At 35.0% G+C, this 15,645-nt stretch overlaps 2 protein-coding genes and 1 long non-coding RNA gene across 29 annotated transcripts in view; 2 read left to right on the top strand and 1 right to left on the bottom strand.

Annotated features, from left to right (window-relative positions):
- The window catches only part of LOC126720934 (uncharacterized), a 159,688-nt gene extending 154,817 nt beyond the window's left edge, over positions 1 to 4,871 (bottom strand). Inside the window, exon 1 of the long non-coding RNA XR_007653743.1 lies at positions 4,741 to 4,871. This is a non-coding gene — a long non-coding RNA (uncharacterized LOC126720934). The remainder of the gene's footprint in view (positions 1 to 4,740) is intronic.
- LOC126720924 (receptor-like protein 6) overlaps positions 1 to 15,645 on the top strand; it is a 224,904-nt gene that overhangs the window by 156,393 nt on the left and 52,866 nt on the right. For 4 of the 24 annotated variants that reach the window (XM_050423829.1, XM_050423818.1, XM_050423817.1 and 1 more), the window contains one exon: positions 8,804 to 9,270. The exons of 11 other annotated variants lie outside the window; for them this stretch is intronic. The gene's annotated coding sequence lies outside the window, so the exon portion shown is untranslated. Of the gene's footprint in view, positions 1 to 6,310; positions 6,660 to 7,542; positions 7,728 to 8,803; positions 9,271 to 15,645 lie in introns of those variants that run through there. 9 more of the 24 variants (XM_050423824.1, XM_050423822.1, XM_050423819.1 and 6 more) reach the window with 7 other exon arrangements.
- The window catches only part of LOC126720923 (receptor-like protein 6), a 142,619-nt gene that overhangs the window by 88,241 nt on the left and 38,733 nt on the right, over positions 1 to 15,645 (top strand). Inside the window, exon 2 of one of the 4 annotated variants that reach the window (XM_050423800.1) lies at positions 3,543 to 3,698. In XM_050423800.1, the coding sequence (XP_050279757.1) occupies positions 3,543 to 3,698 (156 nt within the window). Of the gene's footprint in view, positions 1 to 2,882; positions 3,699 to 15,645 lie in introns of those variants that run through there. The other 3 variants (XM_050423798.1, XM_050423797.1, XM_050423799.1) reach the window with 3 other exon arrangements.

Genomic DNA, 15,645 nt, shown 5'->3' with positions numbered 1-15,645 from the left:
ATTTAAATTTAAAATTTTAATTTATTTGAGGAAAAAGCAATGGATGACATAAAACTGATCATGTTAACATGATTGTTACAAGTTTGATTATTGTCACATGTTCAATTTGTAATTTTATAATTTAGATCAAACAATTTTTATATAATCCAAAATTTCAAGACTATAACCAGGGTCACTTCAACAACTTTTGGGGTCTTAGGCAAAAATTTTAAATGAGGCATTTTTATAATTAAATATTAATCAAATAATATATATATATATATATTGAATTTTTTTTATATTTAAAATCTATTTTTCTTAGTTTCTGAGATGCAAAATTACTAGTTAAGTTTTTGTATTTAAGTTCCCCTAATATTTCTTTTTCAATTGATAATAGCTAATCCACTTAATCTTTCTTGTGACATAGTAGAACCTGGTTATTGCAATTTTTCTAAAGTCGTAACCATTTTAAAGTTTAATCCTGCACAAATAAAAATTAATTTAATACAAAGTTTAATAAATTAGTGTCATTATTATAATACAAATGAGTTGATATGATACACATTAAATTATTAATTAATATAATAATTTAAGAAAATGCTACCGAGTGCTCTTAGGGCACTGGTTAATAATTCATTTAAAGAAAGTTTTTATGGAAAATGAAAAAATTAATGAATATTTTTACAATTTTTTTTATTTTTTATAAAAATAATATTAAAATTTTTTAAAAATGAATTATTAATGAGTGTGCAAGACACTTGATGGAAAGACCCAAAAATAATAGATAAAGTGTCAGATAAAAAAAAAAAAAAGTGCGGGAAGCCGACCAGCCTGTACAGCTGTACTCCACTACTCCTGAGTCCATCATCCTATGCCTATGGCTGAGTTTTAAAGAAAAAACGTGTCTTACACTCCTACTCCTATCATTAATAGGAGAGAAGGGTACCACCATCCCATCAAACAATTGTGCAGTGAGAGTGTGAAACAAACTAAAAATATATATAATTTGTATATGTTTGAATTCACTGAAGTTACTTTTCACATTTACGTTTCAACTTTTTTTTTTTTTTGGGCACGCGTTTCAGGAATAAAATATTACTGTTTATCACTGTTATAAACAGTAATTGTAACTTTTGACCCAGAATAGTATATTTGTGCACTATTTATGGACCCACAAACTTCACTTTTCAATAATTTTTTCATTAAAAATGGGTCACACAGTACTATTCACATATTTAAAAATTATTTTACTACGGTGTTTTCAGTTTTCAGTTTTAGCAAAATAAGTTTTATCCAAACATATCCTTTAAGTTAAATAAATAGAAGACTCTGAGTCTTCGGAAAGACAAAGTCACGAAGAGAAAGAGGGGAAGAACTGAAGAAGAATACCTCCTGTGACTGCCGACTAGTATGCTAGAATCAACAAAGAAAAATTTTAAGCTAGACTAATTGACTGAGTTTATGAAAAAAGAAAGGTAAGACTGTAAGAATATAGATGGAGAGGCGGAGAGACGAGAGATTTTTATTTTGTTTTTGAAATTTATAATATCTATATTAGCTTTTTTCAAGACAATTACGTTGTATTATTAATGAATTTGTCTAGTATTAATTTTGATTTTAGCATATTTTAAGAATAAGTTAATGAACTTGTCTCCTCAAATTTAATTTTATGAGCTGAAGTTTGACTATTTTTATTTTTTCCTTTTTAATCTTTTGCATTTTAGGATATAATGGGGTTTTTTTAATTCATTTTTTTGACCAATAAAAGTGTTTAAATTTTTTTTAATTAAAATATATAGATAAATATATTTTATATATATAATTTTTTTTTACAAGTGAAGCCTTCTTTTATTTAGGGCCTTAGGCGATTACACCAATTGCGTCAACTGTTAAACCGACCCTGACTATAACTTTCTAAGTCTTTGGAAGTTTCAAATAATGACCAAAGGTTTAGTGAGACGTTAACAAGATTAAAGTCTTTTAACGGTGTTACTCGTTTGCATGGTTGAAGGGATCTGGTATATCAATGATTTAAAACAAGTTGTGATTATTTTCTCCAAACATACAAATTTTAAGAGATAGAGCTACTAATTAAATGTTCCTTAAATATTACTTTGGAAGATTCCTAAATGCCACCACCCCCACAACCAAAAACATGTATGTATAATAAATAATAAGAAATGAGAACTGAGCAATGCTTAGAAATTCCGAAACCTTCTGATCTTGAGTTCTTGACTGCTAAATGTCTAGCACTATTGTCATAAGTTAATTATTTCCATGATGGTCCTAAATGCTAAATAGGTAGAGACAAAACTTAAAAGTATGAGCCAATTGAAATCTAAAGTTGATAAAATTATTATTATTATGATAAACCCGAATAAACCTGATTATTTTCATTGTCAGAACTACTTTTTATTTTTTTTTTTTTAATAAGAAGCTATTTTTTATAAATCAATGAATCTACATCGAATAATTATGAATAATACTAGAGATACAAATTATTTTGCAAATTTTTTTACCAATTACTGATATGATAAGTGATTATTGATAAATGAAAAAGTGATATTAATAATGGACCTAGATAAAAACTAATAAAAGGTTGATCACATCGACATTTTATAAAAATATTATAAAATAGTTTGTAAAATAATCATTACTCTAATTCTATAATCTAAAAACTCTACACTGTACGCTAGGGACCCACAGCCACAAGACCTTAATTTTAGCCCGCAAGACCATAGATATTAAAGATATATATGTAATAGAGTGTGACCCACAAGACCTTTAATTTTCCAAGTCATTGGCCCAACCCATAAAATAAAGCTAAGACGAGGGATTAGAATTGTCTACACTTGCCTGATTTGATAAACGTAGTTATGGTCTCTCGCCTATAAATATATGTCTCTCTGCCATCTCATTTCCTAAAAGAACACCCAAAAAATTTCTTATCATTCCTTCTGAATCTGATTTCTAAAACCAGCCAGAGCAGAGCAAATATGGAGCGGGTATTACTCTTACTCATTTGCTTCCTCTTGCTTTCTCAACCTAATAATTGTTCCTCTTCTCTCTCTTTTAATTCATCAACGCCTCTTTGCCATTCACACCAATCCTCTGCTTTGCTCCATTTCAGAAACTCTTTTTCTGTCGGCGATTCTTCTTCTTATAGTTGTGATTTGTATTCTTATCCTCCGAAGAATTCGTGGAAAATGGGTACAGATTGTTGTGGGTGGGATGGGGTCACCTGTGATACGATGACAGGTCATGTCATTGGTCTCGACCTCACTTGCAGTCGCCTTGAAGGTCCCATCCATCCCAATTCCACCCTTTTCTCTCTTCGCCATCTCCAGCGGCTCAACCTCGCTTTCAACTATTTCAATCACTCCGCAATTTCATCTAAGTTTGGTGGCTTTGCGAACATGACGCATCTCAACCTCACTGACTCCTCCTTTGCTGGTAATGTCCCTTCCGAAATCTCCCACTTATCCAAACTGCTTTCACTTGATCTCTCTTGGAATCATGGCATGAGAATAGAAACGCCTAGTTTGAAAAGGCTTGTTCAAAACCTAACCCATCTAACTGAACTTGTTTTGGATGATGTTAACATGTCTTTTGTTCCACCTAATTCTTTCATGAATTTGTCTTCCTCTTTGACATCTCTTCGTCTTTATTATTGTGGATTGAAAGGGAGATTCCCAGATAATATATTCCACCTTCCAAACCTCCAGCTGCTTGATGTACGTTACAACTACAATCTCACCAGTTCCCTTCCAACGTATAACTGGAGTACTCCTCTCAAGTCCTTGAAGCTCTCTAGAACCGAATTCCCAATCAACTTACCTAATTTAATAAGCAATCTCAAGTCCTTAAAAGAATTGTACCTCAGAGGATGCAATTTCATAGGATCATATCCAACATTTCTTCCTAATTTCACACAAATCACTTCTTTGGATCTCTCATATAATAACTTTGGTGGTCAGTTTGGTCAGTTTCCATGGTCCCTCCTAAATTTTGAAGTTCTTACTTACTTAGATCTCTCACACAACAATTTCATAGGGCAACTTCCGACAAACTTTACCCAAATTTTCTCTTCAAATAATTCTTCTAATAGTCAACTAGTCAACAAGATTCCTTCCAATCTAGAATCTCTCACCTTATCTGGTAACTTATTGAATGGGACAATACCATCTTGGGTGTATACAATACCATCTTTGCGTTACTTATATCTTGGTTATAACCAATTCACTGGGCATATTGGCGATTTCCAGCATAACTCATTGGTTGGTCTTGGGTTGAATAATAACAACCTAAGCGGTCCCCTTCCATTGTCAATCTCTAAATTGGTGAGCCTTCGTATTCTATTTGTCTCCTTCAATAATTTAAGTGGCAATGTGGAGTCAAAAATATTCTTTAAGCTCGAAAAGCTTCAATTTCTTGAAATGTCAAATAATCCTCTCCTGTCACTAAGCTCCTTCACCTTTGCCACCAATATCTTACCCAAAATTGTTTCATTACAGTTGTCTTCTTCCAACATAACTGAAATTCCACACTTTTTACAAACTGTAGAATATATTGAAACCTTAGACATTTCCAACAACAAAATCAAAGGCAATATTCCAAAGTGGTTTTTGGAGGTGGGGAAGGATTCATTGTCTTACTTGAATCTTTCATACAACTCATTGACTAGTGTAGGACACCTTCCGTGGAAGAACTTGGAATATCTTGATTTTCGTTCTAACTTGCTTCAAGGACCACTTCCAGTACCTCCACTAGGCATATCTTTCTTTTCAGTCTCCAGGAATAATATAACTGGACAAATCTCTTCCTCATTTTGCAATCTTAGTTCTATTGAGTACCTTGATTTGTCTTATAATCACTTGAGTAACATGATTCCTCCATGTTTTCGAAACTTTAGTGACAATCTCATAGATCTGGATTTACAAAATAACAGTCTTAATGGCACCCTCCCAATGAAATTTGCAAAGGGATGTTGCTTGAGAAGTCTTAAACTCAATGGCAACCAATTTGAAGGGTCATTGCCACAATCATTGGTCCGTTGTAGAAAGTTGGAAGTTCTAGATTTTGGTAACAACAAGATTAATAGCACCTTCCCTCTTTGGTTGGAAACTCTTCCAGAGTTGCGGGTTCTTATCTTGCGATCAAACTACTTTCATGGTGCCTTAGGCAATCCCAAGACCAAATTCCCATTCCCAAATTTGCGAATCATAGATCTCTCTCAAAATGAGTTCCATGGGCATTTGCCGACAAACCTTTTTAAGTATTTAAAAGCCATGATGAATGCAAGTGTGAACAAAGGTAAATTGAAATATATGGGTGATGATTATTATCAAGATTCTGTGACAGTGGCAATGAAAGGGTTTTTGATTGAATTGGTAAAAATACAAAGTCTATTCACAACCATCGATTTCTCCAACAACAATTTCAAAGGAGAAATTCCAAAGGCAATTGGAGAGCTTCAGTCACTGAAGGGGCTTAATTTTTCACACAATAATCTTTCAGGTCATGTGCCTCCATCGTTGGGAAATTTAACCAATCTTGAATGGTTAGATCTCTCCTCAAACAAGCTCACAGGTGAAATTCCTATACAATTAGTAGATATAACATCACTGGCAATTTTAAACCTATCAAAAAATTATCTTTCTGGTCAGATACCTCAAGGTAAACAGTTCAATACATTTACGAATGATTCTTTCAATGGTAACCGGGGGTTATGTGGATTTCCAATGACAAAAGCTTGTGGCATTGACGAGGGACCACCACCACCACCACCATCCACCATTCAAGAAGATGATTTCAAATTTGAAAATGGGTTTCATTGGAAAGTTGTATTATTGGGGTATGGCTGTGGATTTGTGTTTGGATTGTTTTTGGGTTATCTTGTGTTCTCAAGTGGAAAACCGAAATGGCTATTGAATATTGTTTTTGGAGAATGAAATAACAAGATACGAAGATCCATGAAGAATGCTCATGGAGAAACTCATTGAAGAAGAATCTGATGGATGCAAACACTGGTGTTAGGTATATTCTTATATACTAATATATTAGAAAATACATTGTTTCATAATTTTGGTTCCTTTATAATTTCTTTTTAAATTGTAAAAGACAAATTTTAATTTTTAAGTTTCTTTCCACTTGATTTTTAAAAATAAAGGTTCCTTTCCACTTGTCAGGAATGTATGTACTTGTATTGGATTCTTGATCATCTGAAGGCGCACACAACATTGGGATGATTGACTATGAATTCATACATAAACACTTCTCTAACTTCAAGGGGACCAGGCAGCTTGACCCAACTATAGGAGATGAGAATGAGGTGCCAAGACAGTAATAGGACCACAACTCATTTTTCTTCTTCATCCATGGCATCTTTGGAATGAGTGTGTCTGCAGTGCGGATGTCATTTTTGCAGGCATTGTCATCCCAGATGTCATTTGGGGCAAGTTTGGACACTCACTACTATCAGAGCTTGAAAAAAGGGGGGATGACACTTTTTGCCGATCAGCAATGGCTAATTAGAAGACCATGAGACTGGTAAGCCTTATGCTTCAAATGCCAGATCAACCTTTTGAATGGACTTTGCTTGGGCAATGATGAAGATGTTAGGGCTTAATGTTCTTACTCGATCTCAAGGTCTGGTCTGACGGAACTGCTCCTTGCTTCTGGTCAGTTTTTATGTGACAGTCTTGACCATAATTAACTCTTGATATTTTTATTCTTTCATATTAATTTCTCTTATGTTCTATGTTTGATTGTAGATGCTGTGACTTCTACATTTATTGCCTGTGCTAATTTGAGTCTATATATAAAGGCAATGACATCATTAGTCATGGTCACAATGATGAAATAGCTAGTTGAAACTGCATGCAAATATGTTTTGGTTGTTGAGTTCATCAGAAATTTAGAATTTTAATGTATCGAATGTTATCAAAAGTTCAGTAATATTGGGGGAGCTCATAATGTATGCTGTGATAATAATATCCAAATTAATTCCAATTAGGTGTTTGTGGTCTAACGAGTTTTGGCAGATTATTCGTCTCAAAACAAAGAAATTGATATGTCTATAATTGTTTTATTGCTTTTATCACTAAGTAGAATTCAAAAGTTGCTCATAGTAATTGCTTTTAATCAGATGCCATTATGTTTTATTGTTATCAAATAGTATTCAATTACACTTTTCATGCCTGCTGATGGTTTTGGTATGCTAATTGTTATGCACATTTAACAATGCTATAGTTGGGATCCATTCACCCAAATCCAAACCATCATCTTCTATCCACAAGTTACACTTCTTCTGTGACTGCTATGCTACAACTTGAATTTATGTTTTCCTTCCCCTTATTTCTTTTAGTGAATCTTGCTTCAATTTATCAGGTTCTCCTTAATGGCTCTAGGTGGTACTGATTATAGTTATTTTTTGTCATATTGGTTATAGTTCAAGGAATAGGCATCTTTAGTTTATGCCTAGGAGAAGATTTTTCTTGTTATAGATGTCTTCATTCATCTCTTCATCTGTTACTTGAGAATCTAATTTCTTCAAATTTGAAGGTTAGAAGTGCTGCTGATGCCGTCAAAAGTGTCATTTCTGCTACCTCTGGTCGTTTTAGAGAGAGCTTGTATGATGCAAACTCAAATTTCCAAAAATTTTGAGAGGCACGACTGTTTTCAAAAAACCAATTTTAGAGGTTGGGACTTAGTTTTGGATATGCAGACTGTGGTTGATTCCATTTATCAGTAGCTCACAGAATATTTTCCCTATCGCAGGAACTGGTATGACTACGTATCCTTGACTCTGGTAGCTATTTAGCGAAATTAAATTGCTTATCTTTTTTGTGTCTTGAAGATGGTTTGATCCTGGAAAACTTTTCAGTTAGTAGCTCTGCTTAGAGATTTTATCATAATATTGTCTTTTAAATGCAATTTGAAGTTTTTCTCTATTAATTCTTACATTTTTTATTTATTTTGAAATAGTGACTTCTGTCTTTTAGCAATGCCTAAACTGCATTTGTGTCTATAATTTATCTTCTCCCCGATTACATAGTTTTCATTTTTTATGTTTGTTCTTTGTGTCCTTATATTAAGTAAATCTCCTCATTTGGCAGTTCCCTTTCAATGATCATTTATTTTTCGCACTCTAGATATTGAACTAAGTTATGCTTAGGCACTGGCACTTTCTGTATATAGTTAATTAAAAGTTGAAAACAGCTGTGTCTTTGAGTGTTTGTACATACACTTGGTTGAGTTGATTTTTTTTTTTCCTTTATTTTTTCTATAGTTTCCAAATCCTTTACCTCCACTTCTTACCAGCCAAGCTAAGCATAGCTATTTTGTGCTTTTGTCTGTTCTCTTATATATGTTATTTATTTTGCAATATCTAGCTGCTCTTTTTATTGGAATTCTCTGGTGAAAACTATTACAGGCTGGTGGCCCTTTCTATCCAGTGTTAACAAGCAGGAGGGACAGCACTCATTCATATTTCAATGAAGGACTGGCTGAGATTCCATGACCGAGTGATAATATAACACAGACACCTCACCTTTTTGCTCTTAGAGGTTTTGATGGAAGAGCAATAGTCAATCTTCTAGGTACTTACTAGCTAGGCTTTTTCTCATTTTACAAACTTGTTATTTGCAGTTGAAAAGAGTTTGAAATGTTCTTTGGTTTGCATCAGTTTTTGATCATCTGAAGGTGCATGCAACATTGGGAAGATTGGCTGGGAGTTCATACAGAAACGCCTCTCTGACTTCAAGGGGATAGGGCAGCCTGAACCAACCGTAGCTTCTGATTTCCTCACTGAGATGAGAATAAGGTGCCAAGATAGTAATAGGACCAACACTCAGCCTTCTTCTTAACCCATGGAATCATTGGAAATGAGTGAGTCTGCATGAATTCACAGCCAATCATTAAAAGGGAGAGGACTCCTTTTAGCTGATCAGCAGTTTCTAGCTAATGAGAATATCGCAAAACTGGTAAGGGCTTATGCTTCAAATGATGGATCAACCTTCCGAATGGACTTTTCTTGGGCAATGATGAAGATGTCAGAGCTTAATGTTTTGACTGGATTTCCAGGTCAGGTCCGACAAAACTGCTTCTTGCCTATGGTCGGTTACTAAGTGACAGTCTTGACAATAATGAACTCTTGACATCTTTATTTTTTCATATAAGCTTCTCTTTTAAGTTCAATAATTGCTTGTAGACGAAGCGATTTCTACATTTCTTGCGTGTACTAATTTGAGTCTCTATATAATGGCAATGGCATAGAGTAGAAATATATTATGGTTGTTGAGTTCTTTAGAAATATAGAATTCCTATGGTTGGAATGTTACCAAAAGCTAACTATTATTTGGGGAGCTGATAATGTATCAATTTAAATTGGGGCCTTGGAGCATTCACATTAGACTCTACACAATTTTAGCTAAACTAACTCTAAAAACTCTACTTTTACTATTTTAACAAGCATACGCCTTCATCAACCTCAATATTTATTGACTAGCTATGGAGGTTTTATTCAAGGGAAGAGAGAGAGCGAGCTTGGTCTAGTTGAGGGAGAGAGTGTAAGTGAGGAAGAGAGAAATGAATTAAAAATTGGCTGAAATTGGATTGTTGATAAGCAGTGCTCAATAAATGTACTGAAACATTGTTCATTTGTTAGCTATTTGGGAAATATTATAGAGGCGTTTTAACTTATAAGGGACTTTTAACTATTTTTTGTTAACTAAAGTTGTTTCGACTAATTGGATTTACAAATTGCTTTTGCCATGGAGACCTATGTGGAAATGGATGTGGTTCTATAGGGAAGTTGTAACAGAGTTTTTTCTTCTTTTGGATTAGTCATTCTTTGAAAGGGAACATCCTTAGAATGTATCGAACCAGCACATGCTTATGATTCTTACATATCTTCTGATAGCCTACAACATAAATTAGTCAAAATGGAACTAGTCAAATGAATAGATTAGCAAATTTCAAGCTAACAACTAAAAATGTAAAATCATTTGAAGGATAGAGAAAATTTAAAATAAATGTCCAATTTATTATTCAAATTCAACTTAATAAAATACCTTTAATATGCTACCTTAAGCTAATAAAAAGAGAGGAAAAAGAAATGATTATGCGTCGCCGGCTTTTTGTTTTGAATACAAACAATGAAGAAGGGCTATATTTTATTCATAGCTTTGATCGATACCTTGGGTTTCCTCTAATGTTTGCGGACCGAGGCACTAGAGATTTCAATTTTGTTGTCCATAAGGTTCAGTAGAAGCTTTCTGGTTGGCAAGCTAGTCTGCTCTCCCTAGCAGGAAGGCGGGTCCTCATTCAATCCTCATCAAACCCCATACCTGATTATGTAATGCAAGGAGCTCTGCTTCTTGTTGTAGTTTGCATTGAGATTGATAGAGCCAATAAGAATTTCTTGTGGGGTTCCACCCTAGAAAAAGGGAAGATGCACTTGGTTAATTGGAATACAGTTACTCTTCCCAAAGATCATGGTGGGCTCGGCTTGCATGAGTCAAGACCTAGAAACCTCGCCCTTCTTACAAAACTCAATTGGAGACTCGTTTCTGAAGATCCTTCCCCTTGGTCTTAGGTCTTGAAGGCAAAATACCTCTCCAACAACCCAAATAGCAACCCTTGGTCCTCCAAAGGTGCCTGCTCTCGCACTTGGGTCGCGTGCAAGGAAGCCAAGCCTCTCCTTGATTTTGGGTTGAGAAAGGTTATCACTTCTGGCACCAGCACATCCTTTTGGTTTGATATCTGGTCCCCCACTGGTACTCTTCGATCCCATCTCCATGGTCCTCTCAATATGGAAGAGGAACACCAGCTTGTCAGTCACATGATTGATAGCAATGGCAACTGGAACTTCCATCTTTCCTTTGACCTCCCTACTCCCATTCTCAACATTTTGCAAGCTATCCCTGTCAATTTTGGATCCTCAGATGAGGATTCTCTAGCTTGGGCCTTTTCTAATGATGGAAATTTCACACTTCGGTCAGCCTATACTACAGCAAAAGGCTTAAATGCCTTGAACCCCCCTACTTCCTCCTTATCCTAGATTTGGAAGGTGAAAGCTCTTCCAAAACTCCTCATTTTCATATGGCTCTATACATACAATAGCATTCTTGTCAGAGAAGTTCTGGGTTCAAGGGGGTTAAACCTTGATCAAAGATGTCCTGTCTGTAATTCTGGCTTTGAATCCATCAATCATTCGCTCTGTGACTGCCCTCATTTTGTAAGCTTCTGGAATCATCTTGGCCTCCCTTTGGCCTCATCCACACTTTCGGACTGCCTATTTTAGATTGGCTTCACGCCAATTGCACCTCCAAACTTGCTTTTTGACACCATCATATACCATGACACCTTCTCTTCCTCTTTTGGTCCATTTGGATCAATAGAAATAAGGTGGCCTTGCAATATACTCAGCTCGACCCCTATTTGCTGCAGGACTGTATTGCTAAAACTCTAGAATTTCACTTCCTTACAACCCCTTCCCTTTCCCACATGCCAAAAGCTCGAGCCAACTGCAATTGGATTAAAACCTCCTTCAGGCTGGTTCAAATTAAACACGGATGCTTCAGTTATTGACCATAAAGCTGGTGGTGGAGGCCTCATCCACGACTCGGTGGGGAGGTAGGTTTAAGGTTTTGCTAGGCACATTGGCGCTGCCTCTGTCCTCATGGCAGAACTGTGGGCACTTCGTGATGGCATTCATATGGCAAGGCACCTTAATATCTGCAATCTCATTATAAATGTGTGGACTCTGCTGAAGCTATTAAACTTCTTTCCTCCCCATCCAACTCTAATAGGCTAACCCAGCCTTTGGTCAATGATTGCAAGGACACTCTCCAAGCTTTCCAGCAAGTCCATCTCCTTCACTGCTACAAGCAATCTAATAGCGCAACTGATTCTCTTGCAAAAATTGGGCGTGCTCAATCGGAGCTTTTTGTTTCTTTTGTAACCCCTCCCTTATTTGTTATGGAGGTCTTAAACTATGATAGCACTCATGTAGCCGCTAGCAGCAGCATTTTTGTACTTGATACCCACCTTCCAGCACGCTAATGCTTTTATAATACTATCCTTTTAACCAAAAAAAAAAAAAAGCAATGTGTTCTCATCAGTATAGTGAGCATAACCAAATCACCTCTTCTATTGCCTCTTAGTTTACTTCTTGAGCTTATAGGCTTCCTCCTCTCTTGCCAATTGCATAAGGCCATTCTTCAAAAACAAAACAACATTCATTATAGGTTCTCAGAGAGAAGAGTACTCATCCATAATGCAATGTGATACTTAAAACAAGATACTATGTACATTTTCCAACAGACCACAAAACTTGAGTCAGTTTACTTCACTTTGGAAATATAATTCCATTAACCATGAGTTATGGACTCTTGCTGAGAATCATGTTCATGTTCTAATGCAAAATAGTGGAACTTCTGCCATTTTAATTTCAATGTTTATGATTTTATTTATTTATAAAAATCTGCATTGAATCATGGGCTAGATTTGCTTGCCTACCAATTGATTTATGATCTTGTTATTCATGTTGATAACTCTTTCTATGAGCCCTAAATGCCTGTTGAATTTATGAAATAAAAAATATTATGTTAGGACAACACTAAGTTTTCTGCTAATTTACAACAACACTAAACTCACCTTTGCTTTTTTTCCAAGTAAATTAGGTAGGGATCCTGAAAAGGGAAAGGTATGCTTTTGTTACATCTAACTTCTTCTTTTATATAGGTTATTTGATCAAACATCTATCAAAACTACAAGATGCTAACAAATATGAATTTCAGACTGCCTCCATCTTATAGGCCCCAAACACAGCACAAAGGTTTTTCTGAAGAGTAGCTGATTAATATGCATCAGTTAATAATTGCAGTTTATAGGGGAAGCAGCTATTATGCTTGAACCAACAATAGATCCAATTGTTCTTATATATCTTCTTGAACCATTAACCTTGAACAAAATGCTCTCCCATTGCTATATATTTGCAATATCTATAAAATATTAGCCAAATTTCATTTTGCAGCAGAATACCAAGATCTCATAAGCCAATCATTTTGGCTACATAGAGAGAGTGCTTCCAATGCCAAGAAGGAATAAAAATTTTACACATGGAGGTACAAGACCATAGAAAGGCATGGATAATTTAATATGCACACACAGTGGAGTATTAACCCACAACCTCAGCTTCCATCCAAGTATAATGTAAAGAGGAAGTGCCAGTTGAGTTATTTCAACTAAGGACCTAAGAGTTTGTTTGGTTGAGTGGATTTTAGGGGGTATGGAAAAGGGGGAGAAAATGCGGAGAGAAAATGATTTTTTTTGGAGTGATTTTAGGAGAAAAAATTGGTGGGGCCCATTGTTTTCTCTCTAGGCCCACCAAAACGTTTTTTTTCCCCCTAATTTAGAGAGGAAACTTAGGTGAATTTGCTTAATTATTCTAGTTCGTTTTTTTTTTTTTGACCTCAATTAAACTATTGAAGTCATTGAACATGCATCTCTCTTTACTTTTTTTTTTCCCTCTATTAGTCATTTTCTTTCTTTGTTGGTTTGTTCCTCTCTCTCTCTCTCTCTCTTTCACCATTGTTTTATAATATAAAAAAAGTGATAAATATAATAACAAAGAGAAAAAAAATGTTTAATGTTTTAATATTACAAATAAATTACTTCTTATATATAATGAAATAAGGACAAAAAAGTAAATTTATAGAAAATACTTATTCTATCCTCTCACCTTTTACCCTAACCGAACAAATGAGTTTTCCATCCCTCCAACCAAACACACATGAAGAAAAACTTAATCTTTACTATCCTCTTATTTTTCCATCATCTCACCTTTTTTCTATCATCCAACTTTTCTATTTCTCCAACCAAACGAACCCAAAGTGATGGAGTGTACACAAATAAAGTTTTTTTTTTATTATTTATTTTTTTATTATACTAATTTGATAGTCACAAATATGGGAGAAGTGAGATTTGAACCTTAATTTACCTAATGAAGGAGAGTTAGATATTCCACCAAGTTACAACACCCTTAGCAAATAAAGACATGGTTATTGAAGAAATTTATCTTCCTTAACCAGAAATATTATAATAAGGCCTAATCCTAAAAATTCGGATTGGCATTGAATCTTCAAAAGACTAGACATGGTTTGCCACATGTAATCTTCCCCCCCCCCCCCCCCCCCCCATTTTATTGTATTTAAAGCAATGTTTTAAAAACATATGGTACATATCACTATGGTTAGACTTTTTTGTACTGGTCACAAAACCAGTAAAAACAACCATACTATTCCATCACAGTCAAAGTAGTAGACTATATCAATTGATTCTATAATTTTTGAATTATTTTGGTCATTCTTGCTTTATTTTACATTTCGGTCCAAAGTATTAAACAAAAGCAAAAAAAAAAAAAAAAGAACAAAAAACCTAAAATAAAACAAAACAAAAATGAGGCTTTGTAAGGGAGGGGAACACTGTTGTCTTGAAGGTGTCATGCCATCAATGAAGTCTTCCCAAATTCACCCAATATTAAAACTGCCAAGGCGTGACTTGTGAGGGGCCTTAACTTTTCTCATTGCTCTGATCAACAAGGCCGCTATTTGTTCTTGTTTTCTCATTGCTTCACTACCATCATATTCTTTGAAAATGTAAAATAGTAAAAGACCTAACTTTAATGCTTCTCACTTTTATGTACTCATTTTAAAGTATTTTTTATAAGTAATGGAAATTTTATTCAAACCGTGAAAAGAGTCACCCAAGTATATATTGGGTATACACGTGTGATTGGAGTCTCACATTAAATAACGATTAAAGTCTCACATTGAATAATGATGAGAACAATGAGAAGTTAATATAACATAATTGAGCACATACACATTGACTTAGGCCTTTTGGGTTAAAGTGTTTCTATGTGTTATATTAGTTATTCAAGGAAGCACCCCAAGGTATTTATCTCCCCAAGCTTCAGCTCCAACTCCCACTCCCAAACTTAGAGTGTGAGGTTTGGAACTCAATTCAAAGTGTATTGGATGAAGTTAGTGGAGCATGTTATTGACTCATTGGACTTTCAGTCCATTGGTTTTTTAAGGGAAGAGATGATGACAAAAATTTTAGAGCAAACTAATTTCTATTCTGCTAGTCTAATAAGTTGAATTCATAGTACTCTCTTGATCTCTTTGCTTTCCTTCTTGGGCCTTATATGGGCTTTCTTCAACTTGTCTAAGGATGTTAGTACATTGCTTTAAGTGGATTTTGGGATCATTTTGTAGTTGTAGTCCTTTTAGTGGGCTTCTGCCAAGAATTTATGATTATGGCCGCTTTGCTGGCTTTTAATTGAAGACTTAGGCCTTACCCTATTAATAGGGTCCATATGATGCCGTGGATGAAGAAGAAGGATGAGTGGTGGTCGTATTATTGTCTTGGCATCTCATTTTCATCTTAGCGAGGATTAGGAGCTATAGTTGGGTTAGGCTGCCTGTTCCCCTTGAAGTCAGGGAGGCGTTTCTGTATGAATTCACGGTCAATCTTCCCAACGTTGTGTGCACCTTCAAATGATCAAGAAACCAATACAAACCAAATAACTTTTTAGGGTTCAGATCCCCTCCCATTGAAAATTCTTCAGTTTTCTCCAGTTTTTTCCAGTTTTTACTC

This window comes from Quercus robur, chromosome 4 (assembly GCF_932294415.1).
Source record: "Quercus robur chromosome 4, dhQueRobu3.1, whole genome shotgun sequence".
NCBI lineage: Eukaryota > Viridiplantae > Streptophyta > Magnoliopsida > Fagales > Fagaceae > Quercus > Quercus robur.
Note: the sequence above shows the minus strand (reverse complement) of the source record. Positions and strands in the feature narration are given on the sequence as shown.